The following is a 20,950-nucleotide window of genomic DNA, read 5'->3' as shown; positions in this document are numbered from 1 at the left end:
TGTTGTCTGTTATTTGGGCTGTCCGAACTAACCTTTGTTGTTTTCAAGATACCCAACAGCTGCTAAGACAATTTAGAAAAATGACCCATAAACTCAACCCTAAGTGATCATGTTTCCTCATGTGGTGCTATTGTTCTTTCATTTCAACAGAGGTCCAACTAAAACATTTTCATGAATTAGAAGTGTCAAACTATTCAACCCTGCTGTTAAGTGAAGACAAAGATGTTCTATATGTAGGAGCCAGAGAAGTGATCTTTGCATTAAATGCGGTGAATATTGCTGAAAAGCAGCACGAGGTATGCATTTTAATACATTATCCTCCATGTTAAAAATCATACTTGAAATTCTACTTCATTTCTTGATATCAGTAGCACCACCTGAAGGTGGTAGGTACCTAAAAGAGAAAACACTCTGTGTGGGCTACTCCTGTGTTATTTCTGGAAGACGCTATAGAGTAAAACATGCCATCAGATGAGAGGAAGAAATGAGAAGTTGGATATAAACAAGTAGTTAGAGGTCTCCTGAGCTATTTTCTTTTTGGGAACAGGGTGGAGGGACTGTAAGGACTTTGAGTATCATCTGTAGTGGTAGTTCTTATACGTGTTTTTATTATCAGGAGTTAATCTGAATCAGGAGGTAATCTAATCCGCAACAAGCAAAGTTGGAGCTTGCTCAGGAGTGGCAGGCTGCAGACATACCTCAAATGAAATGAGGGCCCTGTCCTTTCTCTTTCAGCTTCTGTTTTGTGTTTCTGGATGTGTCGGCACAGCAAGCAGTGGTGCAGACAGGTCTGATCCAGCTTGCTCAGAAAAGTACTCTGGATGTGCTGTCACTGGCTTCTTGGACTAGATTAGCCCATGCAGAAGTCTGTTAACATTGTATTGTTTCCAGTCCTTCCGCAGCTCCTGCTTCTCATCCCATCAGCAGCACAGGATGGCAGGTGCAGCATGGAGTCCTACCCAAGACGTTTTGGAAGATGCTCCTATGATTTTTAATCTGAACAAAACGTTCACAGGTGGTGGTGGGCAATTACAGCAGCATACAAAATTTGGTTTACGAGTGTATGTAACTGTCAAAGTTGTACTTCTCCGTATAGTGAAAATTGTTTTCTTTGCCCCCCTGCAGTGTTTTTCATTCAAGTGTGAATGAAATTGAGAAGTACTTAAAACTCTTACATTTCCCTAATGCATATGGTAATGGAAACTTCATTAGCAATTTGAGGGGAAACATCATGATGAACCCAAAAGATAATAGCAGTGGTTTAGCCCTGTTTAAGGCACATGCATTTGGAAGTGTCACCTCCCCAGGAAAGAATGGCTTTGAACTTTTGAAAGCTACTTGCAAAATGGCTTGCATTTGCTGCAAATAGTCCTGTGAAGGATTGCCTTTTTTGTGTGTTACTGCAGATTTTTCAGACCTTGCACTGAGTTAAAGTGCTTTGAATGTGCCTTTTTATTGCTTGTTTTTTCACTTAGTTGCACTGGAAGGTCACTGAAGATAAAAGGACTAAATGTGCAGTCAAGGGCAAATCAGAACAGGTATGTACTTTTATTGAACTTTGAGAAAGATGTTACACATTTTACTGCAAGAGGAGTGATGTTGAAAGAAGAAAGGCTCCAACTGTTTGAAATTAATATTTTTCAAATAATCATCTAAATTCTTTAATTAACTTGAGCTTTAGAAACTACAACACATTTAGTCTTTTGTTGTTGTTATTAATTCATTCATTCATTCATGTTGTTAGTTCATTATTTCTTGCTGGTGAATATTATTTGAATGTTTGAAAATCTGAACACACCCTGATGTACGCTTGACATGACAAGTTTTTCCATTAAAATGGTAAACCAGTATTACTTTCACTGAGGTAATTGATAGCAACTGTTGTGTTTTGTTACTGCAATAATTCCTCCCCAGCATTTGATTTTACAAAATGACTGATAAATTTTGTTTGCTTTGCTTTAGAGCATAGGGTTTACTTACTACACCAGTGCTGCTCAGCCAGTGTATTTTTCACTAATTTACACACACCCTTACTGCAGTGCTCAGCAGGTGTGCCCCTTGCGGCAGCACCTTGCTGGTGTGACTGCTCAGCCCCTGGGATCGCTTGGTGTTTCTGGGTACCACGGACTCCTCGTGACTGCCAGCACACAGGCTGGCTTGCTCATTTTGCCTTTCTGTGGAGATGTTTTACTTGAGGTGGTTGAATGTATCTGGATGTACCTTTCCCCTTTTGTAGTGCCCCTTCATTTAGTGATAGGGTAGACTGGGGGTTTGCTGGGCAAGACTGATGGTCAGGCTTTTAGCACAGGTTTGAAAGTGGAAGTCTGCAAGCCCTGTGAATACAAAAAGCCGTCCTACTCTACACTGGCAGGGATTTGACATCAGCACCCCTGAACCTGTAGCCTCTTTGTTGCACATTGTCACAAAACCCCAGGTGCTGCATCTGGGGTTGATAGGCATCCTGCACTCATGGTGTCACCGAAATTGGGAGGAATAAACCTCGTAACACCAATGTAGTGTTAAAAGGCAGGCATTCTTTATTCACAGCGCCGGATGCACGGGGGATCGCTCCACCTAACGTGCATCCCTGGCACCTGGTCCAATCAGGTTATATTGATCAAATACATGCATATTCATTACATTCATACATAATCAATAATGTCCTCTCTAATGATTGGTCCAAATTCTCCCGCTTCCTATGTAAATGACTGCGCAGACTCAGTTGTGCACTTCCATTGTTCTCTTTTGAGGAGGTGGTATCATTTGGGTAGGTGGTCAATGAGTCGGTGGTCACGATCTCCCCCTGCCGGAATTACCTCCTACCTACTGGGCTCTCTATCTGGGTAGTCCTAGCCAACTTTCTTGGTCCGTTGCATGGAATTACCCTTCATCTTCTTCCCCTGACAGGTGCACATTGTCTATAGCTTCAGCTACATTAAGAATGACCTTAAAACTACAGACCATATATTGTTCTCATTGTCCTGAAGTTAGTGTTCAGCTGGGTAGGGCTGTACAGAAGAGAGCACAGCAGCATTCGTGGTTGCATTTTGTAGTTAACCGATTCGATCCCATCACCCCAATGCTGAAAACTAAGATACACAACAATTTCATCATCATTTTGGTTACAATGGGGCTCCTCCAGGTGGGAGTGGGCGCTCTCTCCCTTGGCTCAGCTTATTGCCTTTCCTTCGACTGAAAACCATCAATACATTATCCTAACCTGAGGTGTGGTGGGTATTTAAGGGCCATTTCCTCCTTGTGTGCCTTTTCACCATTGCATTGGGAGATTACTTGGCCATGCTACCCTGATAGGTGTAGAGGCAGCTGTGCATTACTGGCTGCAATCTCCAGATGCTGGAGGATGAGAGCCTCTGGAGATTGTAGGGAGATGGTGTTTCAGTGGTGATTGTGTCACCTAGCCTTACTGGTGTGGTGTGGCATAAGTGGCGGCAACAGATGAGCTGACAGCACAACTTTAATTGTTTATTTGTGTTGGAACGTGGAAGCTGTGGTTTATCAGACTTGTCCTTTTCTCATTTTTTCATTCCTCTCCTCTATTGCAGACAGAGTGTCGTAATTATGTGCGTGTCTTGCAACAACTGAACGACACTTCTCTTTATGTGTGTGGAACTAACGCATTTCAGCCAACATGTGACTACCTGGTAAGAATGTACATACGTTTCGGCCCAGAAAAACTGTAACTTAAAAGCAGCTTATTTAAACAATGGGTTAATCTCCATTTCCAAAGACTGTTGCAGTGTCAGTGCTGGTCATAACATTTGGAGCATTTATTATGCTCTCCCATGGTAATGGTAGAGTATGGAAACAAACTGTACTGTTTCTTTTTCAAAGCACATACTAAATTATTCATCTGTCTCGTTTAGCTATGGATTTACTTTTTTTTAGCTTTCACAATTCTTTCTGTATTTTTTGTTAGCATAAAAACAATTTCTTAAACTGAAATGACATTCTTCATGACTTCCATCCCTTACTGAATCTTCCTGAAATTTCTCAGATCCCTGTCTCTGCTTGTCTTGTCTCTGCTCCTGGCTATGCCGCTGCTTCATAATGCTGAATGCTTTAGAGTGAACTCTTGGAGCAAAAGCGAAACTCCCTTTTCTCGCTGCTGACTCTTGTACCTTTCTCCTTACTGTGGCTCTTAACAATCCTGAAATTGAGAAATCTTTTTTGTCTCCCCTGCCTGCAAGTCTGCTTGCCATCACCTCTAGAACATTGCCAGATGTCACTGCCCTTAGCCTCCAATGTCTTCATTGCACAGTATAAGTGATCACTTCCCTAGTAGTGTGGCTACAGTTCTCTGTCATATTCCTGATCCTCATTCCCTTGGTTTTTAAGACATTTATAAAGTAGCAGCCAAAGTATGCTGCTTTTTAAAATTTAGTTGGATTATGCCCTGTCTCACAAATATGACATAATCTTGAAAACTGCTAAATCCACTTTAGAAAGCCTTCTTGATTTCTAAAACTCTCCTTTTTTGTGAGGGCTAATTCAGTAATTGCCAGCTCTTCCATATATCAATTAACTTCTCTGCTGTTCCTCCTGTCTGGCTTTTTTGGGTGCTCTTTCTTGAGGTCTGTCTGGATTTAACTTTCCGACTTCTTTTCTGCTTCTCCCCTCACAAACCGTAGGATCACATTTCCTCTCTGTCTGCTGGACTCGATAAGATTTTCTGAAAATATATACACCTTTTATAATCTTACCAAAAATGCCTTTGATGCTGGAAGTTGATCTTATAGTCTATTATTTGGTGTTAATTTTTCCTTTACCATTGCACAAGTCAAGTGGCTGAAAGAAAAAGTGCTAACAGTTGTTTTGTAGTTTTCTACTTAATTTTTTGCAGAATTTAATTTCATTTGAACTTGGAGGTAAAAATGAAGATGGTAAGGGCAGATGTCCATTTGATCCTGCTCAAAGCTACACATCTGTTATGGTTGGTAAGTTTAGACTTTGCATACCTCATTATTATGTATAAAAATGTTTGATCTTTTCCACTGTCATTCTCCAGTCTCTCAATATCTAAATGATAGATTGCATCCATATTTTTACATCTTCACTGTGTATCTAGATAGACATTAAAACACTTATGTAGTCAACCGTAGCATGTTTCTTTAAAAGGAGAACTTAAAGCTCTAGGTTGTTTTGGAAGCAGCTTTTAAGATACTGATTTTTTTAATCTATATTTTCAGGTGCTTAACATATTTAGTCGAAGTAGTCTAAACATACTTTGACTGCCTTTGTAGTATCAAGTATTGTCATTTCAGTAAATTTAACAAGTAGATTTTTTTTAGCTATCCTGAGGACACATCCATGAATGTGTCAGATATTTATTGTGAGCATATTACTGCATGGTTAAATACCACTGAGTCTTGGTTTGGTGAAACCGGAGTGCATGGCTGAACCGTGGTGTCACAAGATCATAAAAGAGAAGCTCAAAGTAACACAAAACAGGAAATGAGAAAGAAAAGAACACACTCCCTGCATTGTTGCCTAAATTCTTAAAAGTTGAATTTGAATAATAGTGGTGTAGAAAAAGAGTAAAATAATTACTTCCAAAAATTCTGTGGTATTTCTTAAGTAAATTTGCATGTCTGCACGTAGTCTATAGGTTTACATATTAAGTGTTCAAGTACTACAAAAACAATGCTGACTTTTGCCAGTTGCTTGTGTTGGAGCAATAATAAACCCAAGTGTAGAAGTGTTACCCTTGAGAATGGTCAGCAGAAATGTAAGCATAGAAGACGTGTCTGGGGCAATTTAGAGGAAATCTTTGTTTATCTTTTCTTGTGGGAAGTTTAAGCTTACATAGTCTCTTGAAATATTTATGCACCCTTTTTGGTATCCAGTGCATAAGGAAGTCTTAAAATATTTGGTTTTGTGTTAAAGATGAGGAGCTTTATTCTGGGACTTCTTACAATTTCTTGGGAAGTGAACCTATCATTTCACGGCACTCACATCAGAGCCCTTTGAGAACAGAGTATGCAATACCTTGGCTTAATGGTAAGTGGACATGAGAACCAGCCCAACCAAATTATTTTTCCTTCTTCAGTGTCACACTTACAGACTAATTGTTTAAGTGTCTTACCTGGGGTAAGGAGTAATTGTCTAATACTTCAAAGAGAATGGATTTTGTTATACTGCCATACACTGACATGTGAGTACGTGCCATTGAGAGATTTTATTTTGAAATTTCAGGATTTTTATCAGCATTGACAATGAAAACAGCTTCAAGACATACAGGCTTCAACTTGTCCTTAAAGGGCCACAGGGTTTTTTTATATCTACTTGTTTGTCCTTGCAATAGTACAGCATAGTTATGATATAGTAAGGAAAAGAATGGGTTTGTTCTCTTAATGGGTTTTCGGATGGAGCTGATCATGGTGGCTCCTGATGCTTTCAGTTCCTGAATGTCAAAATTCACCAAGTTTTGTGAATGCTCAGAGGTTTGTGGCTTTCTGCCAAAAAGAACCAAAATGAAGCTAGCATATTCCAAAAGATGCATTATGTCCAAAAAGTACAGGATACTGAGTTCTGTAATGCCTGTTGTAAAGGTACTGTAATTTTTAGTGTTTCAGCTAATAGCTGAAATAGAGGAGATGCTAGCAAGGGAGGGTACCTCTCGAGGCCCATTAGAAAACCACTCTTGAATGAAGAACATTGAGCAACATACCAGGCCATAGAGATCGCTCATGTATCTTAGTGCTTCCACATAGGGTTTGTTTTTTTTTCTCTATTTCTATTTTTTTAGAAATGCTATTCATATTATGAACAGCAAATTGTGTAGGCAGGTCAGTGACTGGAGAGCAGGTAAACGCATTCTGAGGTTTGGGTAAAAGATGACTCCTAGAGGGTCTTTGAGGGAATCAGGTTAGTAGTCTCATATATAATATAAAATTTTTCTCTTGTATCTGTAGAGCCCAATTTTGTTTTTGCTGATGTGATAAGAGCAGATCAAAACAGCACAGACGGAGACGATGACAAGATATACTTCTTTTTCACTGAGGTGTCTGTGGAGTATGAATTTGTTGGAAAACTGATGATTCCAAGAATAGCTAGAGTGTGCAAGGTGGGACATAGTTCAATTTACTTCTACTTATTCAACTGTAATTTTCTGTGTGTTAGGAAGCATTTATTATTGTGGACTTACTGCCAATTAAATGGAAGTGGTTGAACTTAGTGAATCTTAATGAATCAGCAGTTTCAGTCAGTTCTTCAGAACTGTGAGAAAGCCTGATTGTTGCTTTGGGAACAAATACTTGATTTGATTTTGCACAATGGTGAAATTTCAGTACATCTGAGGGTTCTGCCCACCCCTGGGGGCAAAAAAAACAGCCACCACAAAACCCAGCAACAGAAAGTGTCTCCCCTGGATTTCGTTTATATTTTTTTTAACAACTTTAAGTACTGCTCCCTGGGAAGAACTGAGTTTGATTGGACCTGAGCAGCTAGGATGTTTGTCAAGTTACTTTCAGGTTAGCTGTACACAAACAAAACTGTAGCTGTGTCCACAGAAGAGTAGCTCTTGACTGTGGTGTAGCAGATGGGAATTCCATGAAGCTGTTAGACCTGCCAGAGCCTTGAGTAAGATGGTCACCAGCAGTCTGATTCCGTCACACTGGCTGCGTTTAAACCTCAGTGTGTTAGGCTGACTGAAGTACATACTCAGGACTGTTGGTTAAAAATCTTGCTGATGAAAATGTTTTTTCCAGGAGAAAATGTTGATTTAACAAAAAACTTTGCAGTGGAATGTATCAATTTCCTCAGGATTTTTTTTTTCCCCAACAGGAAATTTATCTAACTGTTTCATTTTGATGAGGTTGAAATGTTTTATTTTGACTTTACTGTTTTATATTTAAACATGGAAGTCAAAACATCAATAACAAGTTAGTGCCCTTGAGATTTCCATTAAACAAGCAGCTGGAGGCAAGTTTACGTGGGATTTATTATTATGGCCCTCTGCCCACTGGCAGCTTGTGCACCCTTTAAAAGTATCGTGGAATATTGAGAGCTTTATTTCTGCTCTTTGTTTGAAATAGGAATCAATGGTGGGGTGCAAATCTATAAGCATTTATACTTAATTGTTTTCATAAATTTTGCATATTTCCTTTAATACTTTGCATAAGAGCATTGGATACTGAATGGGAAATAGTGTGCAAATATGCCTGCTTTTTGAAGAAAAGTAGCAGAACTACAGCTTAAGTATCAAATATTTTGCAACATTTCTGGTCAATATATCTTTACTTCTTTAAGCCTTGGTTCTGCAAATCCTTAATAAAGGTGGTAACTGCTTGCAGGATCAAGCCATTGCTGCATTTCGTCTAATGAAATCATTAATATCAGGCAAGTTTAAGTGCATATTGCAACATTAGAATTTAAATCACATTATAGATGTCACAGAACAAACACAATGTTACTTATTTATCTTAAGGAACAGTATAGTACTTCCATGGTCTTTTTTACTTGTTCTAATAAGCAAGTTTTTTTCTGAGGGTACATTGCTCATCTCAATTTTTGAACTGTTGCTGAAGTATGATTCTTTTGCAAGTCTCCTATCTCATCTGACTTCTCTGTGTTGATAGAAACCATTCTGCATTATTTTTGTTGAATCAACTAATTTCCCTGTGGCTTCCTTACCTTTCTGTTTGTGAACGTGTTGACATATATTGATATTGTTTTGGATGAAATGCTAGAAAGTAATAGGGCTCAGTAATGTCATGCTGTATAGCAGTGGTTCTTAAATGCAAAAATTCTGCTAATTCTCCTCACAAACACCTTTCTATTTTTTAATGTCAAAAGAGGGACCAAGGAGGATTAAGGACTTTGCAGAAAAAATGGACTTCCTTTCTCAAGGCCAGATTGATTTGTACCATCCCTGATAAGAATTTAGTTTTCAATATCATCAATGATGTTTTTATTCTCAAGTCTCCAACTTTGAGGGAACCAGTGATATATGGAGTCTTCACCCCACAACTGTAAGTGTGGTATAGCCTTTTCCTGGATAAGTACTCTTAATCTCAGTTGTTTACTATAAGTAATAATTAACTCCTATGGGGTTTTTTTTTTTCTTTCTTCCTGAACTTTTAGGAATAATGTGGGGCTGTCAGCAGTATGTGCATACAATCTGTCTACTGTAGAGGAGGTTTTCTCAAAAGGAAAATACATGCAGAGTGCTACCGTAGAACAGTCTCATACAAAGTGGGTACGATACAATGGGGAAATTCCTAATCCTCGACCTGGTGCAGTAAGTTTCTGTAATCTTGGATCTGATGACTGGTCTTTTTTTAATGCTCAGGAGTAAAGAAACTAGAAAATATAGACAACCTACTAAAGCTTAATTTTAGTTTTCCCTGATCGGGATATTTTTTGTTGTAAAAATATAAACAAAAACTCATGATTTTTTCTGAATTTTGTATCTGGGAATCAAAGTAGGTTTTTTAATTTATAATTGAGTTACTTGCTGTTTTTTTTAATTTTCATTATTTTGTGACATTTTCTAGTGGTGAAATAGATGTCAGTACACACTAGGCAGCATAAAATACTTTCTAGTTCGGATGAACAGAAGTATAGCAATTGTTTCAGCATCTCAGTGGCTTCAGCAGGTTTACCCAATGCAATGAATTGCTTTGCAAACTAAAAGGTTCTGAGTGCTGGGTCTTTCACACTTTTCCTACTTTCTTGTGTTCCCTGCAATCATCTTGTTACTGCTGCTGAATGAAGTGACAGTTAAAAGCAGTTAAGAAACATGAGAGTCCAGAAAGAATATTTTCCTAAAATGTATTTTAGGCCCAAACAAAAAAGTAGTCCAAAGCTCAGGAATTAGTACATTGCAGAAGCCAAAGCGCTACGAGAGTGGAGGACCTTCCTTGGTAGAATGAGTATAATGTAAAGGTGTGCTTTCTGGCCAAAATAATACAGAGAAGAAAATGTGTGTAGCTGCTGTTAATTGTCTCTATTTTGTATAAGTAAATTATATAATTTGGTTGTCTCTGTTTGTTCCTCACCCCTGCCCCCGCTAGTGTATAAACAATGAAGCCAGAACATCAAACTATGCAAGTTCTCTGAATTTACCAGACAAAACACTGCAATTTGTTAAAGATCATCCTCTAATGGATGACTCAGTGACTCCAGTGGGAGACAGACCTCGACTAGTGAAACGAGATGTGAAATACACCCAGATTGTAGTAGACAGAGTCAGAGCACTCAATGGCACCATATATGATGTTATGTTCATCAGTACAGGTAAGTTCTATAAAACACTTTTTTTTTTTTTTTTTCTTCAACCATGCATTGATTCTTTAGGCTGAAGCATGTTCTAAGAGAAACTCTTGAGATTTCCATATTCGCAGTGCTTTTAGACCAGCTGGTGTTTTCTTTAAAAAGTAAGGCGCCATGCTGAAGAATCTTATGTGCTTTGAAAAGGTATTGCAGGAAAAGAACTGCAAAACTGCAATGAGTGCAACAAAAACACACCTAGGTTAATCCCTAAGTAGTCATTCTTTGTCCCAAAATGCTATTTCTTCCACAGAGCTCTTTGCGATGGCAGGTTTAATGGATGCCATTGGCACAGAGTTGCTGAAGTCTTCAGCTGAAAAGCAAGCAGATTATTGAGACAAGTTGCAACAGTTGTGCAATTTTTTCCCTGCCTTCTTCTTTTAAGGATCTTACTTAAATATATTGCTTTGTTGTTTCAGATCGAGGAGCCCTGCACAAAGCTATCAGCTATGAAAATGGAATGCATATAATTGAAGAAACACAGCTTTTCCCAAACTTTGAGCCAGTCCAAACTCTCTTGCTTTCATCCAAAAAAGTAAGTGCTATACGCATCACAGCATTCATCTTGCTTTGCTCTTCCATAAAACTTTAGTACCAGTTTGTAACTTTGTTGTGACAACAGACAACCATGACTCTGCACAGAGCTAAAGGCTGCATCTGTAACTCCTCGTGCTGCAGCAGTATCATGTTTGGTAGGTGGCAAGCTTTTGTAGATAGGGGGAAGATGGAGGGGAGCACAGGTGTGCAGGTCTTCACTTGGATTCCATGTCGTGGAAGCTGAAAGCTGTAACGTGTTTTAAGGTACTGGTTTTCAGGTTAGGAGTAATGTAAAAATCCTGACCCCTTGTGGCCATTGCAAATCCATGGGTAAAAATGCTTGGGGGTTTAGCAGAGGAGTGGTGTATCTTTCTGAGGAAATAGACCTAAGAAAAGAGAACAGTCTTGTCTAGCAGAGAGACTCATACTTGTGTAACTAACTGGTTTCTGCTGTCCCAAATCTCGCAGGCTTCTGCATGCTAGAAGTATCGTGAGAGCAGTCACATTGGTGTGGCTGGGGGTGAGGAGTTCTGGTGAGATCCTGTCTGCCTGCTCGGGCACCAGTTGCAGCTCCAGTTCAGGGACACAAGCCTTACTGTAGGCTGTGGTCATTCTGCACTATTAATCAGTCACTGGATTTAATCCTCAAGTGATTTGTGACAGTGGGAGGAGAATTACTGTGTGTACTTTGTAGACTAGTTAGGCTTCTAGCCCTGGTTACTCAGAGCTGCAGATCTGTGAATGTCTATGAAATTATTACCCTAAGCAATGGCTTGTAGCATCAGACCCCTCAACTGGTGAAATTTTGGAGTTTCTTAAGGAAAGAATGACTCTTCTGAAGTGTCTGCTAGTAATACTGGCATTCAGTAGCTACCTAGTGATTGGTAAGTGCTCTGCAGCTAGGCATTTAGGAGTACTGCCAAGATGCGTTAGAAACAGCTTTTATTTTTGTGTAGTACTTTGCAGGCCAACATGATCAACTCTGTGGAAGAGAGCTTTATGCCATAATGCTTTCAAGTTTCTGTTGCATGCTTGTTTGTCCTTTCATGCTTGTAATAGGAAGACTTGCTGACAGAGTGTATTTTCGATAGACAAATGAAAATCAGTGATTAAAAACTTCCATACTAATAGATTTCAGTAAAGAGGTTTATATTATTTTTGTATGACGCATCACAGTGGCAAATCACTACATATATATGTGTGTATATAGAGTGTGTGTGTATATATAAATATTTGCTAGTTTCTGCTTTATCTGCAAAGAAAGCTTTAAATGTCTTGCTTTGACAGGAGGTTTCAGCATTTGCCCTGTGATAGAAGATAATGATAGATAACTGTTCTAATAAATATGCTAATGCCCATTCTTCTAACTTTGGGTAAATTGTGGGATCATTCATACGATGGCTTAATTATGGTTCCTCCGTTTCTGGGGAGTGGAAAGGATAGGCATTACAGCCTGATACCAAAGATCTAGCAGTTTCAGTATGTACGTGGTAGCCAAGGATAGTGTAGAAATGATGGCACCAGATTTATTCTCTGTGAATCCAGGTGCCACGTTCTCAGTTCTTCAAGAATATACTGTATGGGGGCAGTGTGAGACACGGCATAGAGGCCGCATAGGGAATGCACTGTCTTTTCGCAAAGAAAATTCCCTCAGAGCTTATGATTGAAACAAAACACTGCTTCCTGTGTGGCACTGTGGAGAGTAACAGCTTGTATCTTCTGCAAGGGGAAATTTCCATGTTGGTAGAATTAACTTTTGACACATAAAACTAACACTCAAAACTGAAGCAGTGCTACTGAGTACATTCCCATAAAAGCAGTGGTCCTTTTCAGTGATGAGGAGTTGGAGGTTTGGTCAGGTGCCAGTGTCATGAAAGCTGTACAGCTGTGGTACCACCCAAGCAGCGATTACTTCTGCCCCCCAGTGTGAAAATATAAGTTTCTACTTCCTTTGATATCACAGGAGCAATCACAGTCAGTTGCTACTGAAGTGCTTCACAGAGCTGATGGTGGCATCCCATAGTAATGGATTAGCCACAAGAGGGTAAGAATTGTTGCCCTGATGGTGGGCTTCAGATGTCTCTGGAGTCAGAGTCCCTTTTAAAATGGTCTGCTAGCTCACTGCATGTTCTCTGAACTCAGTACTGGATGTAACAGCTGGGAACCATGCTGAGACACTACAACCTGCGCGCAGTGTTGCACTGTTGGCTTGGATGTTAGCTAGCAGAGTGCTAGAGAGATGAGCAGCGCTCAGTGGGTTGGGGGAGCTTTCTGGCAGAGTGGGAAGCTTTTCCTAGAAAAGTGTATGTCTCCACAACTGCAGGCTTCCTTCTGTGGGCACTCCAGCATAGCCCAACGCTAACCTAAGTTAAATTTCAGGATGAAAGACAGCATTGGAATGTAAGCCTCTGAAGATTAATTGTCTTTATTAATTCTCTAGTCAATCTTCTCAGCAGATTCTTTTTTGATCCAGTTTTGTCTTTCATCTTCCAGTGTTAAGAGTTTCCTTGACGGCTGTCTGCACACTTCATATAACTGATTTGTGCTTGGTCTTGTAGCTTCCTCTAGAGACTGCCGTTAGTCAAAATGCATTGCTCATTAGCTTAATTTTAAGACAGACGTCCTCATAATCATTGCATTGAAGAGATTAACCTGTTCTGCCTTCTCATGGCAAACCCCCTTACATCCTTAGTGAAAGAGTGACAGTGAGCCCCAAAACCTAAATTCAGCTCTAAGATGCCCTGTTAGTTGTTTTCTTGAGGCTGTTTGTGATGTCAAGACCAGAAGACTGCACCACAAAGACATGAGGTTTTTGAAGAATGTTTCTCTACTAGAAATCTTTCTTGGATGTCTGCCCATCGCTTTGACCATATTCATCCTGCTGGGGTCAAGCAGTCACTGCACACATGACCCAAGTACATTTCTACATACTGAGATCCATACAGCTGCAGTACAGGAAAAGCAACTCGGTGCTTGGATCTGACTCATTTGCCATGACAACTGTGATAGGGTGCTGATAAATCCAATCGGTATTCTGCTCAGGATGAAGCCAACCCACTGCCAAGGTGGTGTGTGCTATTTGGCTTTGTATGCACAGCCTCTCAAAAGGAGTGGAGGGTTGTTCACTGGTGGTTTTAGGTTGCAGCACAGGCCCCTTTCTTGAGGCTTTGCATAATATGTAAATTCACAGTCTACCTTTAGCCATCAGTTTCCCTGAGCTTCGAAACAGATGAGTAAAATAAGGCAGCTGCCTACCTTTTATGAGAAGGTTGCTTATGATGAGCATGGTCTTTTCCTGCTGTGCTCAGAGCGAGACTTGTTTGGGATCCACAGCAACAGTGGGTCAAACAGCCATTCCATTTATATCCCCCTTTTCATAGGTGTCATGCAAGTGCTGTTCCCTTTGAATGCTATATAGTGTTCCTCCATGAGTAGCAAGGAGGCAGCTAGCTGCATTTGACTCTTGTAAGGCTGATGCTGATGTGGCTTCAGAGACCTGACTGGTAGAAGAGCTGAAGGCAGTAGGGCTGCTTTGGGTTGACAGGAGCAGGTCCTGTGCATGGCAAGCCTTGCCTGTTCAGGCTCGCTTGTGCCTGCTGCAGCCTTGTTATCAGCGCAGGCTTGCCTTGCCTCATACGAGGACTGTCAGTGCATTTGTATTTATGGAAAAACTGTGTGAGAAAGCCATGGTTAGACATGGTTACTTTCCATTCTCTTAAACTGTATCTATTTCAGATTTTTGTTCTCTTTCTGTGCTTCCAGCATGACTGAATATTTTCAAGATAAGTTTCCTTTCCTTTCTAGAAGTAAAAGCTAATCAAAATGCTTATTCCCCTCACGCCTCAGTTTTTACAAACATGGCTGTGTGGATGCAACTCTTTACTTTTAATAGTTATGAAATTGTTTCATGAATTGGATTGTTTGGCTTTGAGCTGTGGGGTTTTTTGTTGTGCTTTGGTTTTTTTTAGGGCAGAAGATACCTCTATGCTGGTTCAAATTCTGGTGTGGTTCAGTCTCCGGTGGCATTCTGTGACAAGTACACCACTTGTGTTGACTGTGTTTTAGCAAGGGATCCTTACTGTGCCTGGAAACCCCTTGAAGCTTCCTGCATTGATATTTTTAAAGAAAGTGAAATTGAAAGGTAATGGGAGCCTTTGATTACCTTGCAGTTACAATCAGTCTTGAATCAGCCTTGCCCCTTACTGATAACTGCTATTTTTTTTTAACTGGATATTTTCAAATTTAGACTTCTTCCTATCCATCTATGTTTGCTTGTGCTATTTGGGTAAGATGAATCTTACTCCATATGAGAGGGTGGGCGGGCTGTAGGAAACAAGATTTGAAGTTGTAATGCTTGAACTTCTTTTGTAGGAACTGGATTCAGAACATAGGTGGAGATGCGTCTTCTTGTTCTGGTGAGTTAGTCTTTGAAGAGCTATTTCACATGTCTAGGTGGAGTAGTGAAAGAATTGTGTTTAGTTCAGCTTGGGTTTTGTGATTATCTGGACATTCATTTGTATTTCAACAGGTATGATATTCTGTTTTTGAATATTTGAGCATCTGTACAGCCTGCATGTTGTCTTAAAATGTCTGTACATATTTCAGTGTGCAGTGCACAAAACTCTGAAATGAGCAGGGGCACCTCAACAGTGACTTGTGAATGAAAACAGTGTTTACATAAGCACCTCTAGTGCAGAGGCCTCTGCCTCTGTGGTACAGCATTTGACACTCTACTGTGAGCCTTGATAAGTGCTTGGTTATTGCTGCTGGATCAGATGAAATGATCCTGAAATAACGGTTTTATGGTGAGAGGGGAGGGGGAACTCAAAGTGTGGCACAGAGCAGCTGAAGTACTCTCTGTAGTGTGTTAAGGCAAGTAACCACAGGTCCTTTCTCTACAGTGTGTGCTACTGCCACCAGATCAAGGAGATCTTAAAGAGTAGTAGTGTTACTGCAGAAAAAAAAAACTCTTAAGAGTTTGATTTACTCAGTTTTTATTTCTAATCCAAGCAAAACATGGACCACCATGAGAGTTTTGCTTGTTAGTATTTTTGTTAATTTGTGGCGTTGTATTGTTGGTGTGCCGTAAACGCTGATATTTTTTTCAAGAGAGTTTAAGTTGAGTAACATCACTCTGTTCAGTTTCTTCTTGGATATTTCGTAGTTGCTGATTTACTTAAATGCACTAATTGTGTATAAAGTGATACCAAGTTCAGCATCTTGTCTCAAACAATGACTTGTCTCAGATGCACGCTCTGTTGCGGATCAACAAGGTCTCATCTTTATCTAGAAGTGGAGGCTGTCTTGGAGTTTGAGGTGTCCCGTCTCTTAGTCTGTCTTGATGTCTCGCATGCAACTGTACCTTGGTATTTCACTGAGGTTCTTGCATGCTGTCATCATGGTCTTGTGAGGTAATCTGAATGCCGTAATCTTTACGTTTCTGTTAAGACTATAGCACAGTCTTGTGAAACTGTACGGATTAGAGCAAAGAGGGAATCATTGCTGATACTCTGCACGTTTATTTTGATGTTCCAGATAAAGTAAGAGAGAATTCCCTACAGCATACATTCAAGCATGGGAGCACAGCAGAACTCAAGTGTTCTCAAAAGTCCAATCTGGCACAGGTAGTTTGGAAGTTCAAAGATGATGTGCTGAGAGTGGAGAGCCCCAAGTACCGTCTTCTGGAAAAGGCGCTGCTCATCTTCAATTTATCAGAAGGAGACAGTGGTGTTTACCAGTGTTTGTCAGAAGAAAAAGTGAAGAATAAGAAATTTTCTCAAGTGCTGGCTAAGCATGTTTTGGAACTGAAAAAGATCCAGCATACCACAGTGGGCCCTACTGTGGCAGCTGCACCAACAGAAGGTAATAGCAATGTGCCAAAAGTGTCAGCTCTGTCAACTGAGGGGTCTGCCGCTTACACCTCGACCACTCAGATGGTACCGGTAACGACCGCAAGGATAGTAACAAAGCCCATTGGCCCTGTCCTAACAAGTGCAGCCTCCAACACAGAGCTCTTCAATTCAGTTCCTGACGCAGTCCCGGAAAAGACAATGTTCCTCAAGTCAAATGATAACTTCTTGTTGATGTTCCTCTTCCTCTTCTTTTTTATTCTCTTTTTGTGCCTGCTCTCCTACAACTGTTACAAAGGGTACTTGCCAGGGCAGTGCTTGAAATTCCGCTCTATCATGCTGCTTGGTAAGAAGAAAACTAAGTCAGATTTTTCTGACTGTGAGCAAAGTGTGAAGGAGACGCTGGTGGAGCAAGGCAGCGTCAGCCACCAGAGTGGGGAGCAGCCGAAGCCAGCGCACGACACTGGCTACGAGACTGAGCCTGACTGTGGGAACGGCCAGCTGCAGCCTGGGGATTCACAGGCCTCCCAAGAGGCCAAGGACAAGCCCTTTGATGTCAAGTGTGAGCTCAAGTACGCCGACTCGGATGTGGAGGGAGACTGAAGGACCCTGTCATCCATTTCAGTGGTGGAGACCAGCTGTGGTCCTGTGGCTGGCTATTGAGCATGGAGAGCGGGGGTGTGACAGCTGAGCCATAGCATGGTTTACATGCTTAAGCTGTACAGGAAGCCAATTTGCATTCAGATCTCGCCAGATTAGAGAAGTGGTGTTCTTGTCTGCATAACATAGCATCTTTTTTTCTGTACTGTCTTTTTTCTTTTCTTTTTTTTTTTTTTTTTTTTTTAAATGGCCAGTTCCAGATCACCATTTTTTTGTTCCCAAGTTTTGCCCCACCAAGCACTTTGCTCTGGTGAACAGTTACTTGCTTGTTCTTCAGCCCTGTTCTTCCTTAGGATAAAGTAACTTTCTAATTCAGTTGGCTTTAAAATTACTTCAGTCTACACATATTTTTAGCTGCCATTAAAAAAAGACCTAGTTTCATTTTAATTCCAAATTGGAAATTAAGTTTAGTTTATCAGATTGGTAAATTACAGACTTTTGTCCAGATTGGGACAATTTTTTTTCTTTGCTTCCAGTGATTATTTTTAGTTTTATGCTTTGTGTTTTGGCACACTAGGTCTCTCTAGTTGGTTAAAGTGAATTTTTTTAACTGCTTTTTAAGTATCTTAGATTTTAAGGTATAATGGGGATAGCATTGGTTTGATTTGTGTAAGACTCTCAGGGATAATCTTGTTTAAAGGCTTTTTTTCTTTGCTGCTTTCTAGAAATTTAGGTACAACAGTATCAGTACAAAACATGGAGTGAATGGGGAAAAGAGAGGGATTTAGGAATGCTTTCCTTTTTTTTTTTCTTTTTCCCTTTTTTTTCTTTTTCCCTTTTTTTTTCTTCTTCCCCCCTTTTTTTTCCCCCTTCTTAACCAGCAAGCTGGACATAGTCACATTCTATTTTCTGTACAAAACTGGATTTTTTTGTTTTGTTTTGTTTTTTAATTAAAACAGTACAGGCAAGCAACTGTCAGCTAGCAGTGACGTGAGGGAGGTTTTTTGCACTGTGGAAGTGGAACAGCAATGGAGAAGAATTAACTACAATAATTCAGCTAATGACTCGCTGGAATGGACTGTTAGGATACAGCCTGATGAGAAAACATTGCCGATTTTTTTTTTTCTTTTTTTCAGATTTAGAAATAACTCAGCTTGTTTTTGTGGCAAATCTTTGCATCGTCACCCTTTCTGGATGACACCTTCCAATCTCCTATGCAACTGGAGACTGAAACTGGAGCTGCTCAAACAATCGGTTATTTGAACTGTTTATGTGAATCATGCCTGCAAACGTGAAAGTGTGCATTTGTTCTCAGCCTGGTTCACAGCAGCACTATTTGTCTGTAAAAGCATTTTGTGCGGTACAGTCCTGAAGAATTGTTCCTCTCACTGCATCTTTCTGTAAATATTACTAGAAGTAGAGGTCATTTTAACAGCAAAGAGCAGTATGCCTGTGCTGCTTTTCTGTGTTGAACTTTCATGCGAACATAATTTAGACCACCTTAGTGTAAACAGTTTATATTTGATAAGATTCAGTTTGGTTTTATTTTTCTATCTTTAATTATGCACATATAACAGAATAAATATTAAAATAAATTGTATTATATCTTGACTTTTATGAAACTTGACACAATGACACTGCTTTCCATCTTGCAAGTACTGATGTTGCTTGTGGTTTCCTTTAAGGGGGAAAAGTGAGAACTTTAGTAATTAATTTGAAGCAGATTCTCTTCTCTGCTTTATTTGAATGGGTTATAACCTGGAGAGGCGGGAAGGAGGGAAATGGGCAGGATGGAGAAAGAAACGTGGGTGAAAGAGGAAAGCGCTCTTCTCTAGGGGCCTAGGGACACTTGTCTTACTACCTTTCTAAAATCCATTTGTCTTTTTGCATTATTTCTTCAGTGTGTGATGTATTTCTTACAACTTTTTTCCTTAGTACCCTCTTTTTTTTTTTCTTTTCTGTCCTCTTCTGTCACACAGCCTCATCTCCTATACTTTTCCCTCCTACTGGTACCTCCTTTTTGTCCTGTGTGGGACGTGATTCACCTCCTTCACTCACCAGTACCCAGCCTGATGTTTGGTCTAGCACAGACCCTGTAAAGATCATGTTGTTGCCACCTTTCCTAAGTGACCAGGCACAGCATGTTAGTGTCCGGGGACCCTTTCACCTCTTCTGCCAAGCCATGGGTAAGTCGGGGGACCCCTGTATAAACGAGCATTTCTGCATTAAAGGTTTAGATATGTCACTATGCACTGTATACATTTTACTTTTTTGATGTTTTTAAAAAAAAAGAAAGAAAAAAAAAAAGGAGGAAAGAAAAAAGACCATTTCACAATGTATTATGAACATGCTGTTACCAAGAATCTGGCAGTGCAAATACTGTACTGTAAATTGCAGGCTCTGATTTAGCAGCCTGCTTTAGTATGTTAATAGTCAATTGACTTTAATAAGCTCCCTTGCATGCTGAAGGAGTTCACTGAATGATGATTGCATACGGATGTTTAGCAGGTAAATATTTTCACTGTCAGTATGTATGCCATTTAAAAAATACACTTGTGTTGGATTTAGTGTATTTTTCTGCACTGGGTCAGTTACTCCTTTTTAGTCTCATTTCAAATGGTAAAGTACTTACAGTAATGACAAATTCCATTTTATAAAGGAACTTCATAATTTTTAACTTCCCTTTATCTGAGGTGTACAGGAGAAGGGCAAAGCTATTTTTTCTATCGAAGTTCAACATTTGTCTTTCAGCTTTTGTTTGGGTAGTAGTTGCCTGTTGAAGCTAAGGGAGATTTAATGGATATAAACACGTCTTAAAACGTAACCTTATGCCTTAAAAGAAGAGAATATAGATACAGATTAAGTAAAAAAGTAGCATTGTTTCACATTGGTCTGTCTGTGAGTCAGTGTGTGTCTTAGTGTTACATGGAATCAGATCAAAATAGATAAATCTTTATTACAGTAGGCCTTAACAAAGGCATGATTTGTATTTCTGTGGCTAAAAAGAACAGCAGCAGGATTCAGGGTTCTTTCAGCAATTATTTGTTCACTGCTGCTATAGACAGTTGAGAAACTTTTTGTTGTCCACCATAGGAAAAAAAAAATTGCAAAAATAGCATAAATAGCACAAAGAGTTTAAAGAGTTTGGTAATTGCTCTACAGATCTATTTTAAAACTCCTTTCTTTTTCCAGCAGTGTCTGTTTTAACATCATACTCGTGTGCTGCGTTTTAAAAAATGCCAGTAATTGTAATTGCCTTGGCAGTGAACTTAAGAATGAAGGAGCAGTACCCTAAAGTCAGCCTGTGGAATTCACTCCTGGGGAGGTAGGGACGAATAGTGGAAGAAACCCTGACAAGAATCAGCCATCAGAAAGGTGCAGTGATGGTACAGGCAGGGGCAAGATGAGCCGGCTGTGGAAGCCTTTCCGACTTTGTTCCAAAAGCAGTGAAGGACTGGACTTTGTGTTACAGATGGGGGTTTTACTTACTCCCTTGGGGAAACAAGACATTTGGCTGATGCATCACACCCTCCTCTTACCCAGAATTACAATATTATTCCACTCATTTAAAAAAACAAACCAAACAACAAAGGCAAACCAGCATACCAATCTAATTTAGATCTTTTGCATCTTTATGGGACTGGCACATGAGGATGTATAGATTTATTGGGGGG

General features: G+C 39.9%; 1 protein-coding gene across 1 annotated transcript in view; it reads left to right on the top strand.

Annotated features, from left to right (window-relative positions):
• SEMA4D (semaphorin 4D) overlaps window positions 1-17,279 on the top strand; it is a 19,730-nt gene extending 2,451 nt beyond the window's left edge. The window contains exons 2-14 of the mRNA XM_009639528.2: window positions 151-296; window positions 1,476-1,538; window positions 3,564-3,662; window positions 4,862-4,955; window positions 5,905-6,018; window positions 6,933-7,084; window positions 8,815-8,990; window positions 9,103-9,259; window positions 10,035-10,257; window positions 10,710-10,825; window positions 14,796-14,968; window positions 15,199-15,242; window positions 16,363-17,279. Coding sequence (XP_009637823.1) covers window positions 151-296; window positions 1,476-1,538; window positions 3,564-3,662; window positions 4,862-4,955; window positions 5,905-6,018; window positions 6,933-7,084; window positions 8,815-8,990; window positions 9,103-9,259; window positions 10,035-10,257; window positions 10,710-10,825; window positions 14,796-14,968; window positions 15,199-15,242; window positions 16,363-17,279 — 2,474 coding nt within the window. The remainder of the gene's footprint in view (window positions 1-150; window positions 297-1,475; window positions 1,539-3,563; window positions 3,663-4,861; window positions 4,956-5,904; window positions 6,019-6,932; window positions 7,085-8,814; window positions 8,991-9,102; window positions 9,260-10,034; window positions 10,258-10,709; window positions 10,826-14,795; window positions 14,969-15,198; window positions 15,243-16,362) is intronic.
• Window positions 17,280-20,950: the final 3,671 nt, after the last annotated feature.

This window comes from Egretta garzetta, unplaced genomic scaffold (assembly GCF_000687185.1).
Source record: "Egretta garzetta isolate BGI_Z169 unplaced genomic scaffold, ASM68718v1 scaffold375, whole genome shotgun sequence".
Classification (NCBI taxonomy): Eukaryota; Metazoa; Chordata; class Aves; order Pelecaniformes; family Ardeidae; genus Egretta; species Egretta garzetta.
The sequence above is the reverse complement of the archived record's forward strand: the minus strand, read 5'-3'. Positions and strand labels throughout refer to the sequence as shown.